This window comes from Eubalaena glacialis, chromosome 2, assembly GCF_028564815.1.
Source record: "Eubalaena glacialis isolate mEubGla1 chromosome 2, mEubGla1.1.hap2.+ XY, whole genome shotgun sequence".
Classification (NCBI taxonomy): domain Eukaryota; kingdom Metazoa; phylum Chordata; class Mammalia; order Artiodactyla; family Balaenidae; genus Eubalaena; species Eubalaena glacialis.
Genome location: NC_083717.1, coordinates 110331414 through 110351527, shown reverse-complemented (window position 1 = coordinate 110351527; position 20114 = coordinate 110331414). Strand labels below are relative to the sequence as shown.

General features: G+C 37.0%; 1 protein-coding gene and 2 non-coding genes across 3 annotated transcripts in view; 2 read left to right on the top strand and 1 right to left on the bottom strand.

The window, feature by feature from the left end:
- Window positions 1-20114, top strand: part of KNL1 (kinetochore scaffold 1) — a 63496-nt gene that overhangs the window by 18929 nt on the left and 24453 nt on the right. The window contains exons 6-10 of the mRNA XM_061182244.1: window positions 3615-3667; window positions 3914-3947; window positions 5961-5998; window positions 12048-12100; window positions 12932-18022. Of these exons, the coding sequence (XP_061038227.1) occupies window positions 3615-3667; window positions 3914-3947; window positions 5961-5998; window positions 12048-12100; window positions 12932-18022 (5269 nt within the window). The remainder of the gene's footprint in view (window positions 1-3614; window positions 3668-3913; window positions 3948-5960; window positions 5999-12047; window positions 12101-12931; window positions 18023-20114) is intronic.
- LOC133086311 (U6 spliceosomal RNA) lies at window positions 761-867 on the top strand. The gene has a single exon (XR_009700069.1). It is a non-coding gene; the product is annotated as a U6 spliceosomal RNA (small nuclear RNA).
- TRNAG-ACC (transfer RNA glycine (anticodon ACC)) lies at window positions 6331-6403 on the bottom strand. The gene has a single exon. It is a non-coding gene; the product is annotated as a tRNA-Gly (tRNA).

The window sequence follows — 20114 nt, the reverse complement described above, 5'->3', positions numbered from 1 at the left end:
CCTAATATGTGGTGTTCTAAAATTTGGATCTTGAGGCATCTAAATATATTTCTGCATTTTCTTCTTTGTATTTCTTTCATTTTTTTCCTCTGACTTCTTTTTTTACATGTAATTTGGTTTATTCATTGTTAGTTTTCATTGATAATTTTCCTCTTACTGTATGATAGCAACACTGTTTAGTTCTAATACTTTTTTGCTACGAAACTTAATGTGTTGGATGACTTCATAATTATTTTTTCTGTTGTTTGTCCACAGATAATTTTTAGCTGTGAAAATTTTTAATTTGTAACTTATAGGTTATAGATTGAGTTTAAAATTTTAAAAAATTTAGTCAATAGCCATTTTTTAATAGGGTAGCTCAGCCACTTTACATTTGTTAAAATCAGTACACCTATTCTCCCTGTATTGTTGGGTAAATTTAACTTTACTGTTGCAGATTTTTGTTTTGTATTTAAACAAGAATGGATATTGGATTTTATAAATGCTTTTGACCATCTATTAAAATAACTAGAGTTTTTCCCAGTTTAATCTTTAATATGATAAAACAAATTTTTGGGTGTTGAGTTATCTCAGCATTCCTGGGATAAATCCAGTTTAGTCATAAAATATTCTTTTATTGGGTGGGCCAAAAGGTTCATTCGGTTTTTTCCGTAAGATGGCTCTAGTAGCACTTAGTCATCTTTAACTTCATTCGAAACAATTTTGTTAGATTGTATGTGACAGCTGTTATATCAGCGTGCATTTTAAAAAAGACTTATCAGTGCTCGCTTCGGCAGCACATATACTAAAATTGGAACGATACAGAGAAGATTAGCATGGCCCCTGCGCAAGGATGACACGCAAATTCGTGAAGCGTTCCATATTTTTAGCTCAATAACAAAAAAACAAACAACCCAATCCAAAAATGGGCAGAAGACCTAAATAGACATTTCTCCAAAGAAGATACACAGATTGCCAACAGACACATGAAAGAATGCTCAACATCATTAATCATTAGAGAAATGCAAATCAAAACTACAATGAGGTATCATCTCAAACCGGTCAGAATGGCCATCATCAAAAAATCTAGAAACAATAAATGCTGGAGAGGGTGTGGAGAAAAGGGAACACTCTTGCACTGTTGGTGAGAATGTAAATTGATACAGCCACTATGGAGAACAGTATGGAGGTTCCTTAAAAAACTAAAAATAGAACTACCATACAACCCAGCAATCCCACTACTGGGCATATACCCTGAGAAAACCATAATTCAGAAAGAGTCATGTACCAAAATATTCATTGCAGCTCTGTTTACAATAGCCAGGACATGGACGCAACCTAGGTGTCCATCATCGGATGAATGGATAAAGAAGATGTGGCACATATATACAATGGAATATTACTCAGCCATAAAAAGAAATGAAATGGAGGTATTTGTAATGAGGTGGATGGACCTAGAGTCTGTCATACAGAGTGAAGTAAGTCAGAAAGAGAAAAAGAAATACAGTATGCTAACACATATATATGGAATCTAAGGAAGAAAAAAAAAAAAAATGGTCATGAAGAACCTAGAGGCAAGACGGGAATAAAGACACAGACCTACTAGAGAATGGACTTGAGGATATGGGGAGGGGGAGGGGTGAGATGTGACAGGGTGAGAGAGTGTCATGGACATATATACACTACCAAATGTAAAATAGATAGCTAGTGGGAAGCAGCCGCATAGCACAGGGAGATCAGCTCGGTGCTTTGTGACCACCTAGAGGGGTGGGATAGGGAGGGTGGGAGGGAGGGAGATGCAAGAGGGAAGAGATATGGGAACATATGTATATGTATAACTGATTCACTTTGTTATAAAGCAGAAACTAACACACCATTGTAAAGCAATTATACTTCAATAAAGATGTTAAAAAAAAAAAAAAGACTTACCAAAATCGGTGAATTTTTGTGTAGCCATTTTAATATTGAAGATGGAAGAAAAAAAGCAACATTTTCGGCATATTATGCTTTATCATTTCAAGAAAGGTAGAAAAGCAAGTGAAACGCAAAAAAAGATTTGTGCAATGTATGGAGAAGGTGCTGTGATCGATCGAACGTGTCAAAAGTGGTTTGCAAAGTTTCGTGCTGGAGATTTCTCACTGGTCGATGCTCCATGGTCAGGTGAGACTAGTTGAAGTTGATAGCGATCAAATCGAAACAATAACTGAGAGCAGTCAGCGTTATACCATGCAGGAGATAGCCGACATACTCAAAATATCCAGATCAAGCATTGAGAATCATTTGCACCAGCTTGGTTATGTGAATAGCTTTGATGTTTGGGTTCCACATAAGTTAAGCAAAAAAAACCTTCTTGACCATATTTCTGCATGTGATTCTCTACTGAAACGTAATGAAATGTTCCATTTTTAAAACAAATTGTGATGGGCAATGAAAAGTGGATACTGTACAATAATGTGGAACGGAAGAGATCTTGGGCAAGCGAAATGAACTACCACCAACCACACCAAAGATGTTGATGTTCTGTATATGGTGGGATTGGAAGGGAGTCCTCTATTATGAGCTTCTTCCAGAAAACCAAACAATTCATTCCAACAAGTACTGCTCCCAGTTAGACCAACTGAAAGCAGCACTCGACGAAAAGAGTTCAGAATTAGTCAACAGAAAACGCATAATCTTCCATCAGGATAACACAAGACCACATGTTTCTTTCATGACCGGGCAAAAACTGTTAAAACTTGCATGGGAAGTTCTGATTCATCCGCCTTATTCACCAGACATTGCACCTTCGGATTTCCATTCATTTTGGTCTTTACGACATTCTCTTAAAGGAAAATATTTCAGTCCCCTGGAAGACTGTAAAAGGCACCTAGAACAGTACTTTGCTCAAAAAGATCCATCTTTTGGGAAGATGGAATTATGAAGTTGCCTGAAAAATGGCAGAAGATAGTGGAACAAAAAAGGGTGAATACATTGATCGATAAAGTCCTTGGTGAAAATGAAAAATGTATCTTTTATTTTTACTTAAAAAACCGAAGGCACTTTTTGGCCTACACAATAAAACATTGCTAGGGAATTCTGTGGCAGTCCAGTGGTTAGGACTGTGTGCTTCCACTGGAGGGGGCACAGGTTCTATCCTTGGCCAGGGAACTAAGATCCTGCAAGCCACACGATTAAAAAAAAAAAAAAAAAAACTAGCAGATTTTCAGTAATCTTTATTTTGTTTTCTAGAGTATTCCAGATAGAGCCTCATATGCACGCGGTGCAGCCAAACAAAAACAAAAATATTACTAGAGGCAGTTTGCTTATATTTGGGGATTTCTGCACTAATATTCATATGTGAGATTGGCCTATGGGTTTTGTTGTGTGCTATTCTTACTTGGTTTTACTATAAAATCAATCAGAAAGCTTTATTTTACCTTTCTCAAAACAGACTATAAATTAACATCATAGTGTTCTAATTAAAACTTCCAGATTTTCGGGAGTTCCCTAGTGTCCTACTGGTTAGGATTCTGGGCTTTTACTGCCATGGCCTGAGTTCAATCCCCGGTCAGGGAACTGAGATCCTGCAAGCCACATGATTTAAAAAAAAAAAAAAAACCTTGCAGATTTTCAGTAATCTTTATTTTGTTTTCTAGAGTATTCCAGACAGACCCTCATATGAAAATAGTGAAAAAGTCAGAAATTTCAGGTAAATTTGTTACTGTAATCCCTGCTAAATCTGTTTTCTATATAATTATGCTGTGGTTATCTAACCAGATAATTGGTATAACTTAATATCCATCTTATTGCTTAAAAAGTGTAACTTGAGCCATGGGGGCAGAACGTAAGGTACATCGTTAGTATTTTTTTTTTTTTATTGTTGTTAATTTCCTTCTGCAATTTTTCTAATGCTTAATCAGTGTATTATTGAAAAACTTTAATCTTTTCTCTATAGAAACAGAAGCAGGAGGAAATGTTCTATTTATGCAGTAAGTAAAAAAATGTGATGTAAATTATACTTTAAAACTTGTTTATTCCTATTAAATGAAGTGTTTTTAAAGTTAAAATTCTTTTTGTTTTTTATTTCCATTCCCTTTTGTGGAATACTTAGGATTAATTCAGAAAACAGATTCTTTGCATAATTTAATATACTGCTGTAGTTGATAAGTATGTGCATTGTACACCTTATCCTATTAAGAGGGATGAAACATTCTACTTTCATATATAAATCCTCAAATACATGAGCTAGTACAAAACAATAAATACCAAGTCCTCAGATTTTTTTCATTAAACTAGTTTTTCTTATTATAACATTAATACAAAAATTAAATAGCAGTAGGCTTGAACAAATGAAAACATGCTTATCTTAATCATAAGAGAAATACAAACTTAAACTATATTGAGACATAATTTTTCATCCAATCAATTAAGAATATAGGTAAAAAGTCTCTCATTGCTAGTGGGTATATATTGTAGAAGGCAATTGGCAATATCATTCAAAATTTTAAATGCACATGCTCTTTGGCTCAGAGATTTCATGTCTGGGAATTTATCTTACCAATACACTTGTAAATGTGTGAAATGATGAATATATAAAGTTATTCACTGTAACATTTATTTTAATAGTAAAAGATGTAAAAGATCCTAAAGGTCCATCAGTAAGGGACTGGTTAAATAAATTACAATTTTTCCATGTAATTGACTAGTGTTGAGCTGGAAAAGAAAAAAGATTCTCTTTATATATTGACACAGAAAAATCTCTAGGTCGTATTACTTAGGCTCCTCACAGATAACCACTGTTGATAATTTTGGATGTCCTTGCAGACATTTTATATGTATATCCAAGTGCATGGTTTATCTTTAGCTTTTTTTTTTTTCAACAAGACAAAAATGGGATCACTCAATGTCTTTTGGCACTTTCCATGTTGTTACATGTAGATCTACCTTAGTCTATTATAATCTGTTGTATGTCTGCACCAGCATTTAGTCAGCTCCCCATTGATGGACATTTGGGTTAACGTTTTTTTTTTTTTTTTGGCCGCGCCGCGCCCTGGGATCTTAGTTCCCCAGCCAGGGATTGAACCCGGGTCCCCTGCAGTGGAAGCGCGGAGTCCTAACCGCTGGACTGCCAGGGAATTCCCTGGGTTGTTTCCTTTGACTTACCTTTTTTTTTCTAAAGCTAAATTTCTAGAAAATGAGTTGCTTTACAGGTCATTCGTTTTTTCGTTGTTTTATTTATTTATTTATTTTAATTTTGGCCGCGTTGGGTCTTCGTTGCTGCGCTCAGGCTTTCTCTATTTGCAGGGAGCTGGGGCTACTTTTCATTGCAGTGCAGGCTTCTCACTGCAGTGGCTTCTCTTGTTGCAGAGCACTGGCTCTAGGCGCGCGGGCTTCAGTAGTTGTGGCACGTGGGCTCAGTAGTTGTGGCTCCCGGGCTCTAGAGCACAGACTCAGCAGTTGTGGCTCACAGGCTTAGCTGCTGTGAGGAATGTGGGATCTTCCTGGACCAGGGCTCAAACCCGTGTCCCCTGCATTGGGCAGGTGGATTCTTAACCACTGCACCACCAGGGAAGCCCCTACAGGTCATTCTTAAAAAAAAAAAGGGAATTCCCTGGCGGTCCAGTGGTTAGGACTCCACGCTTCCACTGCAGGGGACCCAGGTTCAATCCCTGGTCGGGGAATTAAGATCCCGCAAGACTCGTGGCACGGCCAAAAAAAATTATTTTTAATAAAAAATTAAAAAAGAAAAAGCAAGCTCATGTATTAAGCATATTTTTATAGTGTTCTTGAAATTTAGATATCTGAAAAAATTTAATGGTAAGGTCCTTTAATTGCCTTGTAATATTTTCTGCCAGTATTAGATGAGTCTTTTTTTAAAGATGTCTTTGGAGTTTTCTGCCGGTCACCCTATGAAAACCTTTTGCCTACCCTACTCTTTCAACTGTTGTGATTCTTGGTAATTGTCCAGAGTATAGATTTTTAAATTACTTTATAATTTTTAGGAATAAGAATCCAGAAGATAACTACTGTGAGATAACTGGTGAGTATGATCAGAATACTTTTCTTATCATATGTTTTTCTCTTTATCTAGATTCCTTGAAAAATAATATGTAAGAGAACCATGAACAAAAAATGTAGAGAAAGTGTTCGTCTTTACACAAAATCTTTAATTTAAAATTTCACAAACTTACTAATATTTCTCTCAAACCTGCTGTTCCTCTTGTTCTCTATCTTGAACTCCCACTCACTGTCATTCACTCAAGTCAGGAATTGAGTCATGTTTTACCTTTTCCTCCTTTCTCCATATCCATTTGGCCCTATTCGCTTTGATTTTTTTTTTTTTTTCTGGCTGTGCGGCTTGCGGGATCCTAGTTCCCAGACCAGGGATCGAACCTGGGCCCCCTGCAGTGGTAGCGAGGAGTCCTAACCACTGGACCACCAGGGAATTCCCCAGGCCCTATTCTCTTTCAATTCTGTCTCCAAAATATCTGGCCCATCTGTTAGTTATTCTCTGTTCCTTCTGCCCATATTTGAATTCAAGTCCTCGCTGTTCTTTCTTGGGCTATTGTATTTAGTTTCTTATCCTTCTAGTCCATTCTACATATTTCTAAATCTTATCATATTACCTCCCAGCTTAAAATTGTTCAGTGACACTATTTTGCTTACGGGATAAAACCCACACACTTCAGCATAAACTTGGAAAACCTTTTATAATTTGGCTTGTTTCTTTCTCCAACTTTATCTCCAGCCCTTTATAGGCATCCTGTGCTATATCCCATGAATAACTACTTGCATTTTCCCATGTGGACTTTTTTCCTGCCTGTATCCATTTGTAAATGCTATTTCCTCTGCCTAAAGTGATCTTCCTAATACAATTTGTCTAACAGTCTTCTCATCTTTCACTTAACTTAGCTTTTCACTTAGCTTAACTTTAGTGCTTTCAAAGTAGCCAGTCCACAAACTGTTATAGTCCTTGACAGAAAAGGAACTTGAAATAGAATGTAAATCAACTATGGCAGTAAGCTCCTGTTTAGTTAGTGGCATTTTTTTCTTAGCAAAGCTCTACTGATGAAAGGAATTTTACATCAGCTGCAAGCTCTTTATCTCAAAATGAATTAATTAATTGATAATAAGCAGTTCACCATCTGGCAACATACGTTAAGTAATACTGGCTTAAATCGAGCCTTCACTGACAAAACCAAGGAGTTAGTCACTCTGTTTTGTGCTCTTACAACACCCCTTTTATTTCTCAGTCTATTGTAGAATTTTTTTTATATAAATTTATTTATTTATTTTTATTTTTGGCTGCGTTGGGCCTTTGTTGCTGCACACAGGCTTTCTCTCGTTGCCACGAGTGGGGGCTACTCTTCGTTGTGGTGCACAGGCTTCTCATTGCGGTGGCTTCTCTTGTTGTGGAGCACGGGCTCTAGGGCGTGTGGGCTCAGTAGTTGTGACTCGCGGGCTCTAGAGTGCAGGCTCAGTAGTTGTGGCGCACGGGCTTAGTTGCTTCATGGCCTGTGGGATCTTCCCGGACCAGGGCTCGAACCCGTGTCCCCTGCATTGGCAGGCGGATTCTTAACCACTGTGCCACCAGGGAAGTCTCTATTGTAGAATTTATCATGCTGTATTTTAGGTATTTACTTTTGGCTCTCTTATTAAACTAGGAACTCTTTGAGTCCAGAAATTTTGTCTTGTTCTTTGTGCTTTAGTACATGGTTGAGTTCTGGGGCACATAATAGGTTCTGAAACAATATTTGTTAAGTAAATGACAAGAATGGAAGCTGGATATGTAAATAAGGCTTTAATAAAAAGCCCATAATTACTTCATCATATTCAGTCGAGGTTGCCGTAAACTCTTTGAAATATTCTAAATATTAAACTTTAAACTTAAGTATTTTTAAATGTATTTCCTGTTTTATTATAGCATCTTCAGTCCCTTCCTTATTTCCAACATCCAGTTTGTTACCTAAACCTTTGTATTTCAGTTCTAGAATGTCATTTTTTTCTTTTTTTTTCAACTTCTACTCTTTTTATTTTTTTATACAGCAGGTTCTTATTATTCATCCATTTTATACATATTAGTGCATATATGTCAATCCCAATCTCCCAATTCATCACACCACCCCGCCCACCACCACTTTCCCCCCTTGGTGTCCATACATTTGTTCTCTACATCTGTGTCTCTATTTCTGCCCTGCAAACCGGTTCATCTGTACCATTTTTATAGGTTCCACATAGATGCATTAATATACGATATTTGTTTTTCTCTTTCTGACTTAGTTCACTCTGTATGACAGTCTCTAGATCCATCCACGTCTCTACAAATGACCCAATTTCGTTCCTTTTTATGGCTGAGTAATATTCCCTTGTATATATGTACCACATCTTCTTGAGGTGGGCTTGTATTGCTATAAACTTCCCTCTTAGAACAGCTTTTGCTGCATCCCATAGGTTTTGTATCATCATGTTTTCATTGTCATTTGTCTCTAGGTATTTTTTGATTTCCTCTTTGATTTCTTCAGTGATCTCTTGGTTATTTAGTAACATATTGTTTAGCCTCCATGTGTTTATGCTTTTTACGTTTTTTTTCCCTGTAATTGATTTCTAATCTCAGTGTTGTGGTTGGAAAAGATGCTTGATATGATTTCAGTTTTCTTAAATTTCCTGAGGCTTGATTTGTGACCCAAGATGTGATCTATCCTGGCGAATGTTCCATGTGCACTTGAGAAGAAAGTGTAATCTGCAGTTTTTGGATGGAATGTCCTAAAAATATCAATTAAATCTATCTGGTCTATTGTGTCATTTAAAGCTTGTGTTTCCTTATTAATTTTCTGTTTGGATGATCTGTCCATTGGTGTAAGTGAGGTGTTAAAGTCCCCCACTATTATTGTGTTACTGTCGATTTCCTCTTTTATAGCTGTTAGCAGTTGCCTTATGTATTGAGGTGCTCCTATGTTGGGTGCATATATATTTATAATTGTTATATCTTCTTGGATTGATCTCTTGATCATTATGTAGTGTCCTTCCTTGTCTCTTGTAACATTCTTTATTTTAAAGTCTATTTTATCTGATATGAGTATTTCTACTCCAGCTTTCTTTTGATTTCCATTTGCATGGAATATCTTTTTCCATCCCCCGACTTGCAGTCTGTATGTGTCCCTAGGTCTGAAGTGGGTCTCTTGTAGACAGCATATATATGGGTGTTGTTTTTGTATCCATTCAGCAAGCCTGTGTCTTTTGGTTGGAGCATTTAATCCTTTCACGTTTAAGGTAATTATCAATGTGTATGTTCCTATTACCATTTTCTTAATTGTTATGGGTTTGTTTTTGTAGGTCCTTTTCTTCTCTTGTGTCTCCCACTTAGAGAAGTTCCTTTAGCATTTGCTGTAGTGCTGGTTTGGTGGTGCTGAATTCTCTTAGCTTTTGCTTGTCTGTAAAGCTTTTGATTTCTCCATCAAATCTGAATGAGATCCTTGCCGGGTAGAGTAATCTTGGTTGTAGGTTCTTCCCTTTCATCACTTTAAATATATCATGCCACTCTCTTCTGGCTTGTAGAGTTTCTTCTGAGAAATCAGCTGTTAACCTTATGGGAGTTCCCTTGTATGTTATTTGTCGTTTTTCCCTTGCTGCTTTCAATAATTTTTCTTTGTCTTTAATTTTTGCCAATTTGATTACTATGTGTCTCAGCATGTTTCTCGTTGGGTTTATCCTGTATGGGACTCTGCGCTTCCTGGACTTGGGTGGCTATTTCCTTTTCCATGTTAGGGAAGTTTTCAACTATAATCTCTTCAAATATTTTCTCAGGTCCTTTCTCTCTCTCTTCTCCTTCTGGAACCCCTATAATGCGATTGTTGTTGCGTTTAATGTTGTCCCAGAGGTCTCTTAGGCTGTCTTCATTTCTTTTCATTCTTTTTTCTTTAGTCTGTTCCACAGCAGTGAATTCCACCATTCTGTCTTCCAGGTCACTTATCCGTTCTTCTGCCTCAGTTATTCTGCTATTGATTCCTTCTAGTGTAGTTTTCATTTCAGTTATTGTGTTGTTCATCTCTGTTCTTTAATTCTTCTAGATCTTTGTTAAACATTTCTTGCATCTTCTCAATCTTTGCCTCCATTCTTTTCCCGAGGTCCTGAATCATCTTCACTATCATTATTCTGCATTCTTTTTCTGGAAGGTTGCCTGTCTCCACTTCATTTAGTTGTTTTTCTGGGGTTTTATCTTGTTCCTTCATCTGGTACATAGCCCTGTGCCTTTTCATCTTGTCTATCTTTCTGTGAATGTGGTTTTTGTTCCACAGGCTGCAGGACTGTAGTTCTTCTTGTTTCTGCTGTCTGCCCTCTGGTGGATGAGGCTATCTAAGAGGCTTGTGCAAGTTTCCTGATGGGAGGGACTGGTGGTGGGTAGAGCTGGGTGTTGCTCTGGTGGGCAGAGCCCAGTAAAACTTTAATCTGCTTGTCTGCTGGTGGGTGGGGCTGGGTTCCCTCCCTGTTGGTTGTTTGGCCTGAGGCGACCCAACGCTGGAGCCTACCTGGCTCTTTGGTGGGGCTAATGGTGGACTCTGGGAGGGCTCACGCCAAGGAGTACTTCCCAGAACTTCTGCTGCCAGTGTCCTTGTCCTCATGGTGAGCCACAGCCACCCCCTGCCTCTGCAGGAGACCCTCCGACACTAGCAGGTAGGTCTGGTTCAGTCTCCTTTGGGGTCACTGCTCCTTCCCCTGGGTCCCGATGCTACACTACTTTGTGTGTGCCCTCCAAGAGTGGAGTCTCTGTTTCCCCCAGTCCTGTTGAAGTCCTGCAATCAAATCCCGCTAGCCTTCAAAGTCTGATTCTCTAGGAATTCCTCCTCCCGTTTGCCGGACCCCCAGGTTGGGAAGCCTGACATGGGGCTCAGAACCTTCACTCCAGTGGGTGAACTTCTGTGGTATAAGTGTTCTCCAGTTTGTGAGTCACCCACCCAGAAGTTATGGGATTTGATTTTATTGTGATTGCAGCCCTCCTACCGTCTCATTGTGGCTTCTCCTTTGTCTTTGGATGTGGGGTATCTTTTTTGGTGAGTTCCAGTGTCTTCCTGTCAATGATTGTTCAGCAGTTAGTTGTGATTCTGGTGGTCTCGCAAGAGGGAGTGAGCGCACGTTCTGCTACTCTGCCATCTTGAACCAATCTCTAGTTCTAGAATGTCTTGAGTCTAATCCCTTATTTCCGTTCATATTGTCTCTTGCCCTAACACAAACTCTCAACATGTTGTATCTCAACTTTTAGAGTAGCTTCTTCATTGGTTTATCTTCTCTTGAATCTTCTTTCTTCTCCTTCTCTTGAATTATTTTTATAAAATGCATGTCTCATCCTGGAAACATTTAGATTCCTTAACATGGAATAAAAGATGCTTCAAAATCTTACCCTAACATCTTGGTCTTTTTTTTATTGGAGTATAGTTGCTTTACAATGTCGTCTTAGTTTCTGCTGTACAGCAAAGTGAATCAGCCACACTTATGTATATATCCCCTCTTCCTTGGATTTCCTTCCCATTTAGGTCCCCACAGAGCATTGAGTAGAGTTCCCTGTGCTATACAGTCTATTCTCATTAGTTATCTGTTTTATACATAGTAGTGTTTATATGTCAATCTCCATCTCCCAATCCATCCCACCCTTCCTTCCCCCCTTGGTATCCATACATTTGTTCTCTATGTCTATGTCTGTCTGCTTTGCAAATAAGTTCATCTGTACTATTAACATTTTGGTCTTATCAGTTGGTACTCTTTACTATGTAACTTCTACTATCCAGGAAATAAAAATGGAGAAGTGAAGGAGGAAAAAAAGTAGTCCACACTTTCCACTTTTAGAATCCCACCTTTTAAAAATCTCTACCACATTCGAAAAATATTTCAATCACACAGAGAATACAGTAATCACTGATCTCTCTGTTTCTAAAATGGGAAAATTTAAAAGTCTCAGTGAAATTTAGGAAGGACTTAGTAACTGAAAAAACTTTAGTAAATACTTGTAGCTGATGAAATTCCTAAGAAAAGGAAAGTCAGGCTCTTGGTGATATATATTTTTGTCATTGACTGTAGTTTTTCTTTTTACTTAATAGGGATGAATACATTGCTTTGTGCTCCCATTCAGACCCAGATGCCCCAGAGAGAGGTATGAGTTCATGCAAGTGCCTTCATATTTTAATCTTCTTTGATAGTTAAAACTTTTAAAACACAAAAAATTTCATGTTAGTGACATGACTTAGGGATTACTTACCAAAATGGACCAACATAGACTGGAAAAACTACGTACGTTTCCAGTTAACTAAGTATAGTTAAATCACTGCCAGTTTAAATAATAGGGAAATATGTTAATTATATAAGGACTTCTCAACTTTAATGGGCATATGAATCATGTCAGGATTTTATTAAAATATAGATTCTTACCCAGCAGATCTGTGGTAGGTCCTGAAATTCTATAGTTCTAACAGTCTCCTAGGTGATACTAATGCACTGGTCCACAGACCATACTTTGAGCAATAAAGAGTTAGACCGTGTCCTTACAAGTAAAACCACTGCATTCAAGGACAACTCAACCACCCAAGAGTATAGAGTGTACTATAATTTAGCCATCATGCACTTATTCCTTCCAAGTCTTTTTTACTTAGAATGAGAATGACCTATCTAATATAACAATTAGAATTTACATTATAGTTACATTTGGTTTGTCAGTATTTTCAGTTTTTAGTCAGTCTAGGGGTGAATAATTAACCTTAACTTTTAATTTGTTCAGAAACACTAAAAGTATTCACAGACTTCAGAAAAAAATTTAAGTAACAAATTACATGCTGCACACCACACCATTGATTCGAACAAACCAATGTAACATGAAACCATCATCTAGGATTGTTTATATAATACTCTTTCTATATAGTACATGTTATAAAATACCTTTTTAGAAGTTTGCATTTGATTTGATCTCTTATATTTGCTTTCTTTGTAGATTTCAATTACAGAATACAACCATGAAAGGAAACATGCAAATGACCAGACAGTCATCTTTTCAGATGAAAACCAGATGGACCTGACAGCAAGTCACACTGTGATGATTACCAAAGGCCTTTTAGATTGTACCAAAAGTGAAAAATCAACCAAGATAGATACCACATCATTTCTGGCTAACTTAAAGCTCCACATTGAGGATGCAAGAATGAAGAAAGAATTAAATTTTTCTAGGGATCAAAGCACTTCTTCAGAAAAGAAAATAAATTTCAATGACTTCGTAAAAAGATTGAAAACAGGAAAATCGAATGCTTCTCCTTTTACAGGACCTGATAAAGAAAATTCTGAGATGCCTATTCATTCCAAAGAATCAAATAGGGCCTCTTCTATGCACCAAATGCATGTATCTCTTAGTGTAGATGAAAATAGCAGTAATATGACTAGACTCTTTAGAGAACAAGATGATGGGATGAATTTTACCCAGTGTCATACAGCCAATATTCAGACTTTGGTTCCCACATCCAGTGAGCCCAGCTTAAGGGAATTTAAAGGTGATGATATTACAACTTATGGCAATGACTTTATGGACCTGACAATTAACCACACTATACAGAAGTTACCTTCAGCAGATAATCTGTCTGAAATAGAAAATCAAACTCAGAATGTCATGATGGATGTTTCAACAGGTCATGGAGCTAAAGCACTAGGACAGAAGACAGTCTTTAAGGATAAACCGAATGATGCTTTTCAGGACCCTTCCTTAAACCCTGAAGGTGACATACATATTACCAGCAGTCATATTACAGGGAGAGAAATTCAGACAGTCACAGAGACTTCCAACCAGGATGTCAGAACATTGGCCATGATCCCAGAATCTAAACATTCCAGTTCAGCTATTCAAGATTATAAGACATTTTTCTATTCTAGTTGTAATGATGCCATGGAACTGACCAAGTGTTTCTCAAGTATGAGAGAGGAGAAGAATTTGCTAAAGCATGACAGGAGTTATTCTAAAATGTATCCCAATCCAGATGCCATCTCTCTTCTCAGAGAGAATACTATTTATTTGGGAGAAGAAAGCATGGACATTACCAAGAGTCACACAGTTGCAATAGATAATCAAATTTTTAAACAAGTTCAGACAAATGTACAGATAGCAGCTGCACCAGTATCTGAAAAAGAAATGATAATCCAAAATCACATAATCGTGTCAGAGGATGGGGAAATGAATATAAATTATAGCTCAGTTCCTCATGTATCTAAGGAAAGATTACAGCACAGCCTGGAAAATCCTTTATTTATTTCATTGACTGACAAAAGGACTGAAATCTTCACAGATGAAAATATGGATTTGACTAAAAGTCACATAGCTAATGTAGGAAGTCAGTTTCCTCTTGCATCTTACAGTCTGGCATCTGAGAATACCAGTAAATCTCACTCTCACAGCATAAGCCCTTCAGGTGAATGGGAAGAAATGACCAAAGGTCATATTGAACCATCGCAACAACCAAACATAATATCTAAAAACATCCCAACTGACACCTGGGACAAAGGAAAAGATCAAGTTTTGAATATTTCACCCTATCTTGATAAAGATTCTCCTCAGTCACCTGATATTAACCAGAACATAGCAACAAGCCATAATATAGTATACTCTGGTGGGGATCTTGATAAACAAGTACCACTGAGAAATAATAGAAATACAGTTTCTTGTGAGCAATCTTTGTTTCCTACTACAAAGCCATTGTTTTCATCAGAAGGACAGGCTGCCATGAGAAATCATAATACTGCTGTTAACAGTCAAACAGTGAAATCTGTACCAGACCAGAATTCTAAACTGCCTGAGCCACTGAGGAAAAGTTTAGGCAGTCCTACACCTGACTGTTTTCATGACAAGATAATTATTTGTTCAGAGAAGGAGCAAAATATGGACCTAACCAAGAGTCACACTGTTGTCATTGGATTTGGTCCTTCTGAAGTACTAGAACTAGGTAAGACTAATTTAGAAAACACTAACAACCAGCTAACAACAGTAAACAGACAGAAAGCTGTAAAAGTTGAAAAATGTAATGAAAGTCCAATAGAAAAAACTGGAGTATTTATTTCTAATGATATCATGGGTGTGTTGAAGGACAAAACTGGAATTCTGAATGAAAAGCAAGATGTCAAAATTTGTGAAAGGAAAAGTCTTGGCAGACTAAAAATTGATAAGACTGTTGTATTTTCTGAGGGAGATGAGAATGATATGGATATCACCAAGAGTTATACAGTGGAAATAAATCATAGACCTTTACTAGATGAACATGATTCCCATTTGGTGCCTTTGGCAGGAACTTCTAAAACTGTTTTGTATACATGTGGGCAGGATGACATGGAAGTCACCAGAAGTCACACAACTGCTATAGAATGTAAAACTATCTCACCAGATAAAATAACTACTAGGCCTGTGGACAAAACTGTAATGTTTATAGATAATCACGATGAACTAGAGATGACAAAGTCCCATACTGTTTTCATTGACTACCAAGCAAAGGAGAAAACTGTGCTTCCAGACAGCCCTAACTTTGAACTATCCAAAAGAAAAAGCCTAGAAAAATCAAAAGTGACACCTAATCCTGCTAAGGAGGGTGTTTTCTTTCCGGACAATGGTGAAAGTGATCATTCAGTAGCAAAAGTCAGCCAGCTAACATTACTGGGGGAATGGTCTAATAGTGATCCTTTAGAGAAAGCTGAAGCATTTATATCTGATGATAACATAGAAGTGTCTAAATCAACCATTTGGAAAAATGACAAAGATGTACAAAAGCCTGGATTTCTGAATGAATCTCTATCAGGCAAAAGTCAGAGAAGGAAGAGCCTTAAATTCAAAAATGGCAAGACCATTGCATTTTCAAAGAATGACAGAAATGATATGGATGTCATCCAGAGTCGTACAGTGGAAATAAATAACAAAGGTGTCCTGGAAGATAGAGAGGACTCCCATTGGGTGCCTTTGGAAGGAACTTCTAATACTGTTTTACATACATGTGGGCAGGATGATATGGAGATTACCAGAAGTCATACAACTGCCTTAGAATATAAACCTCTCTCACCAGATAAAAGAACCACTGGGCCTATGAACAAAACTGTTATGTTTGTAGATAATCACAGTGATCTGGAAGTTACTAAGTCTCACACTGTTTTCATTGATTGTCAAGCCATGGAGAAAATACTTCAAGAGTACCCTAAATTTGGAATAGCAAAAGGAAAAACCTTGGGTGTTTCTTTTCCTAAGGATGGTGGCTCTGTTCAAGAAATCACTAAAGAACAAGCACTGGCTATAGAAAACAAAATTGTTCTTCACACTGAGCAAAAGCATCATGTGATACCCTTTGTTCCTACATTGTCTGGGGGTCAAGGTGAGACAGAAATCAAATTCCATAGCACTGCTGTGGATGAAGAGGTCATGAAAGTGGCAGTCCAGGCCCATGTATTGGAAAAAGCCAAAATTGAAAGCTGTCACTTAAATAGTACAGATAGAAGAAATGTGGGTTTTACAGGCAGTTCTGCAGCTGCTATTTGTGGATCCAGTGATAATTATTCCTGTTTACCTAGTGTTGTTTCCTTTTTTGATAATTTGGAGGAGAATGGCATGCCCTTATGTGATAAAGATGATGTAAAAGCCAGTCATTGCCCAGTGCAAAATGATCTTCCTTATGCAAACAATTTAGCTAGTGAATATTATTTGAAATCTGAGGGACTGCCTCTTTCTGCTCCTTGCTCTTTGTTAGAGAAGGAAAAAGTTGTTCAAACCAGTACCCAAGGACAGTTAGACTGTGTCCTAACAGTACTCAAAGATCAAGATCTGATTAAGGAGCCCCCAAATCTATTAGCTAATGAAACTTTAGTATATGGTGAAGATTTGGGGGAGATGACTAAACTTAACTCAAAGCGAGTATCTTGTAAGCTTCCAAAGGATCAAATGGAGGCCTTTGTTGATAATGCAGAGCAGAGTTTAAAGAAGACCTTTGTTGATGATGTTTGTGTTGCTTCTCAGCATCATCTGTCAACCCAGCAACGTCCATTACCTGAACAAGGACAGAGTATTGTCAGTAAAGATGAAACAATATTGTCAAAATCGGGAAATAAGAATTTAAATATTGTTAGAGGAAATTCCTCTGAACCCATATGTGAAAACGATTCCACAATGCTCAATAATGAGAAACAGTTTACTATGGCCTGTAAAAAAGAACTAAAGAAAAATATTCAAACAGCTAAATGTAATACAGCTATAGATTTCCACAGTAACTCAGACTTGACTAAGCAAGTTATTCAAACTCATATCAATCCTAGAGAAGCATCAGATCCTGTAATTGCATCTAATGCTGCAACTTTTAGTAGTATCAAACCACATCTGAATAATTTGAATGAAAAAACTGAAGAATTGTTAGATTTCCAACCAGTTCATATACCACCTTCTCCAGAACAATTACTTGAATTAGTAAATAAGGCACACAGTAATAAGAGTATAGTGCAAGCTACAGAAATACATAATGTTAACATAGTGTCCAGCAGTGTTAAAGATCATAGGGATGAAGAAAATAAAATTTCTCATAATGGAGCTGAAACCATCTCTGTACCATTAATGATGACTATAAAAGATAAAGTGAGGAGATGTCCTTTGGGAATATTTTTGCCCAGATTGCCAAACAAGAGAAATTGTAGTGTCACTGGTATTGATGACCTGAAGCCGATTCCAGCAGACACAACTGATTTAAATAACTTAGAAACTCAGCCAGTCTCCAATAAACATTCAGACACTGGATTTGTTGCAGCTAAACTGAACTTAAGCCCATCTCAATATATAAATGAGGAAAATCTTCCTATATATCCGGGTGAGATTAATTCCTCAGACTCTCTTAGCATAGATACTGAGGAAAAGGCTTTGACTGAGACATACCAAAAAGAGATTTCACCATCTGAAAATAAACTGGAAGAAACCTGCAATAGCCAAAAAAGAACCTGGGTACAAGAAGAAGAAGATGATATTCAGGATGAGAAAAAAATCAGAAAAAGTGAAATTAGGTTTAGTGATACCGCACAAGATCAGGAGGTGAGCTCTGTCTTGAATTAAGAAATGTTCTTGATTTTTTATGAGTATTCTTGAATTTTAATTTTAGTCTCGGGTAAGCAGGAATTGATTATTTCCAATTATAGGCCTGGAGAAATATTCCTATGTAGAATCTTAAGAAATTAATTGACTAGCATTATACTAGTCATCTTAAACCTTTCTTAAATATTCCCATGTAGAATCTTAAGAAATTAATTGACTAGCAGTTAGACTTAAACACAATTTGAAGTGACAAATGGTCACAAAAAATGAAATGGCAAGTAGTACAAAAATTAATATCAAAATTGTGTAATTAATTCTAAATATTCTGTCACTTCTAGTGATTTGTCATTTTGGCTTTGCATATGAGAATCTCTAGCCAGGGTATATGTGGTTTGACAAGTCATCTTCAGTGTGAAAATATTTGGAGGGTAAAAAGTTTTTTTATTATGCAAACTGCTTAAAGAAAAGCTGGACTGAATTTTCTTGGCTAATGAGGATATATAGAAGCTGAAAGTCCATTTCTTTCGAGGATGGGAGAATGCCTAGATCAAGCCCAGTATCTCAAAGTGAAGTAAGTGAGATTTTGTGTTTATTTAAAAAGTCATAGAAGGTTCTTTCTTTATTTTGCAACACCTAGGCTTCTTAGATGTCCTGAGGTGACAATGTATGATAAAAAGTAGAGCTAGTGAATTAACCAATTTTTAAATATCTTCGTTATAATTGATAAAAAAGCAACATCTTGGACATGGAATTGTTAAACCATCGCTGAGAAATGTACGTCAGGACTTGTTCATTAGGTTGGCAGCAGAGGGGCAGAAGGAAGTATAAAGGGAGGGCTATATATGGATGTGTTCATATTTAAATTTTGATGATAACCACTGATGTGTGTGTATCTCTTGGCTGTACTATAGGAGTACGTTGTTAAGTAATTCAGTGGAAACATACCTCCTTGCTAATACTTTAATAGTTTAGATAATGAATCCTCTTAGAAGCATTATACTTTACGTACTCTGTTGCATTATGTCTCATTTTTAATTGAACATTAAGGGAATGTAGTATTTTAGTCATAACTGCCAATATCTTTATCTAGAGGCCTGTTGCCATTTTTGTCTTTTATGAAATTTTTGTTGCCAAGAAAGGCAGGATTACATTTTTTCCTTCCAGATTGAGTTGGTTTAGTGTATTCTTGGTTATCAAAATACTCATAGCTTTGGGACTTTTAAATGGTAAATATTCATGATGTGTGAAAAAGCATGATACGTAACTGTATGATCTTAATTATATAAAAATGGGTGCTAAGTTTTGTAGGTACACAAACGAGACCTAGGACGACACATCAAACAGTAAACTGCTTGTGATTGTGGATGACTTTGTTTTTTCTTCTTGTGTTTTTTGGTTTCCTATTTTGCACATGTTAACTTTTAAGAAATAAGTGTTATTTTAAAAACCTTTTAAAAAAAAGGCATAGATTTTAAAAGTTGAGGGAACACTGATTTGGATAACTTGTCACTGAAACTGAGTTTTACAGGTGGAGAAATAAAGATTAGAAAGTATCATAGGTTCATAGGGGGCTTCCCTGGTGGTGCAGTGGTTAAGAATCCGCCTGCCAGTGCAGGAGACACGGGTTCAATCCCTGACCCAGGAAGATCCCACATGCCGCAGAGCAGCTAAACCCGTGTGCCACAACTACTGAAGCCCGCGTGCCTAGAGCCCGTGCTCCGCAACAAGAGAAGCCACGACAATGAGAAGCCCACGCACCACAACGAAGAGTAGCCCCAGCTCGCCTCAACTAGAGAAAGCCCGTGCACAGCAACGAAGACCCAACACAGCCAAAAATAAAAAAACAAATTTTTTTTTTAAAAAAAAAAGGAAGTATCATAGGTTCATAGAAACAAAGTTTAAACTCTGTTAAGAAATATGTAAATAAGCTTAGAAGATGATTTCAGTGGTTCTTTAAGGTGAGGTCCTGAGGAAATTGTTCATCTATGAAGCTTTGAGAAAGTTGTAACAGTAATATAAAATGTATAACTGAATAGATTCTATGAAAATTAGTATTATTTTGTTTAATAAATATTTATTGGGTATCTGCTAT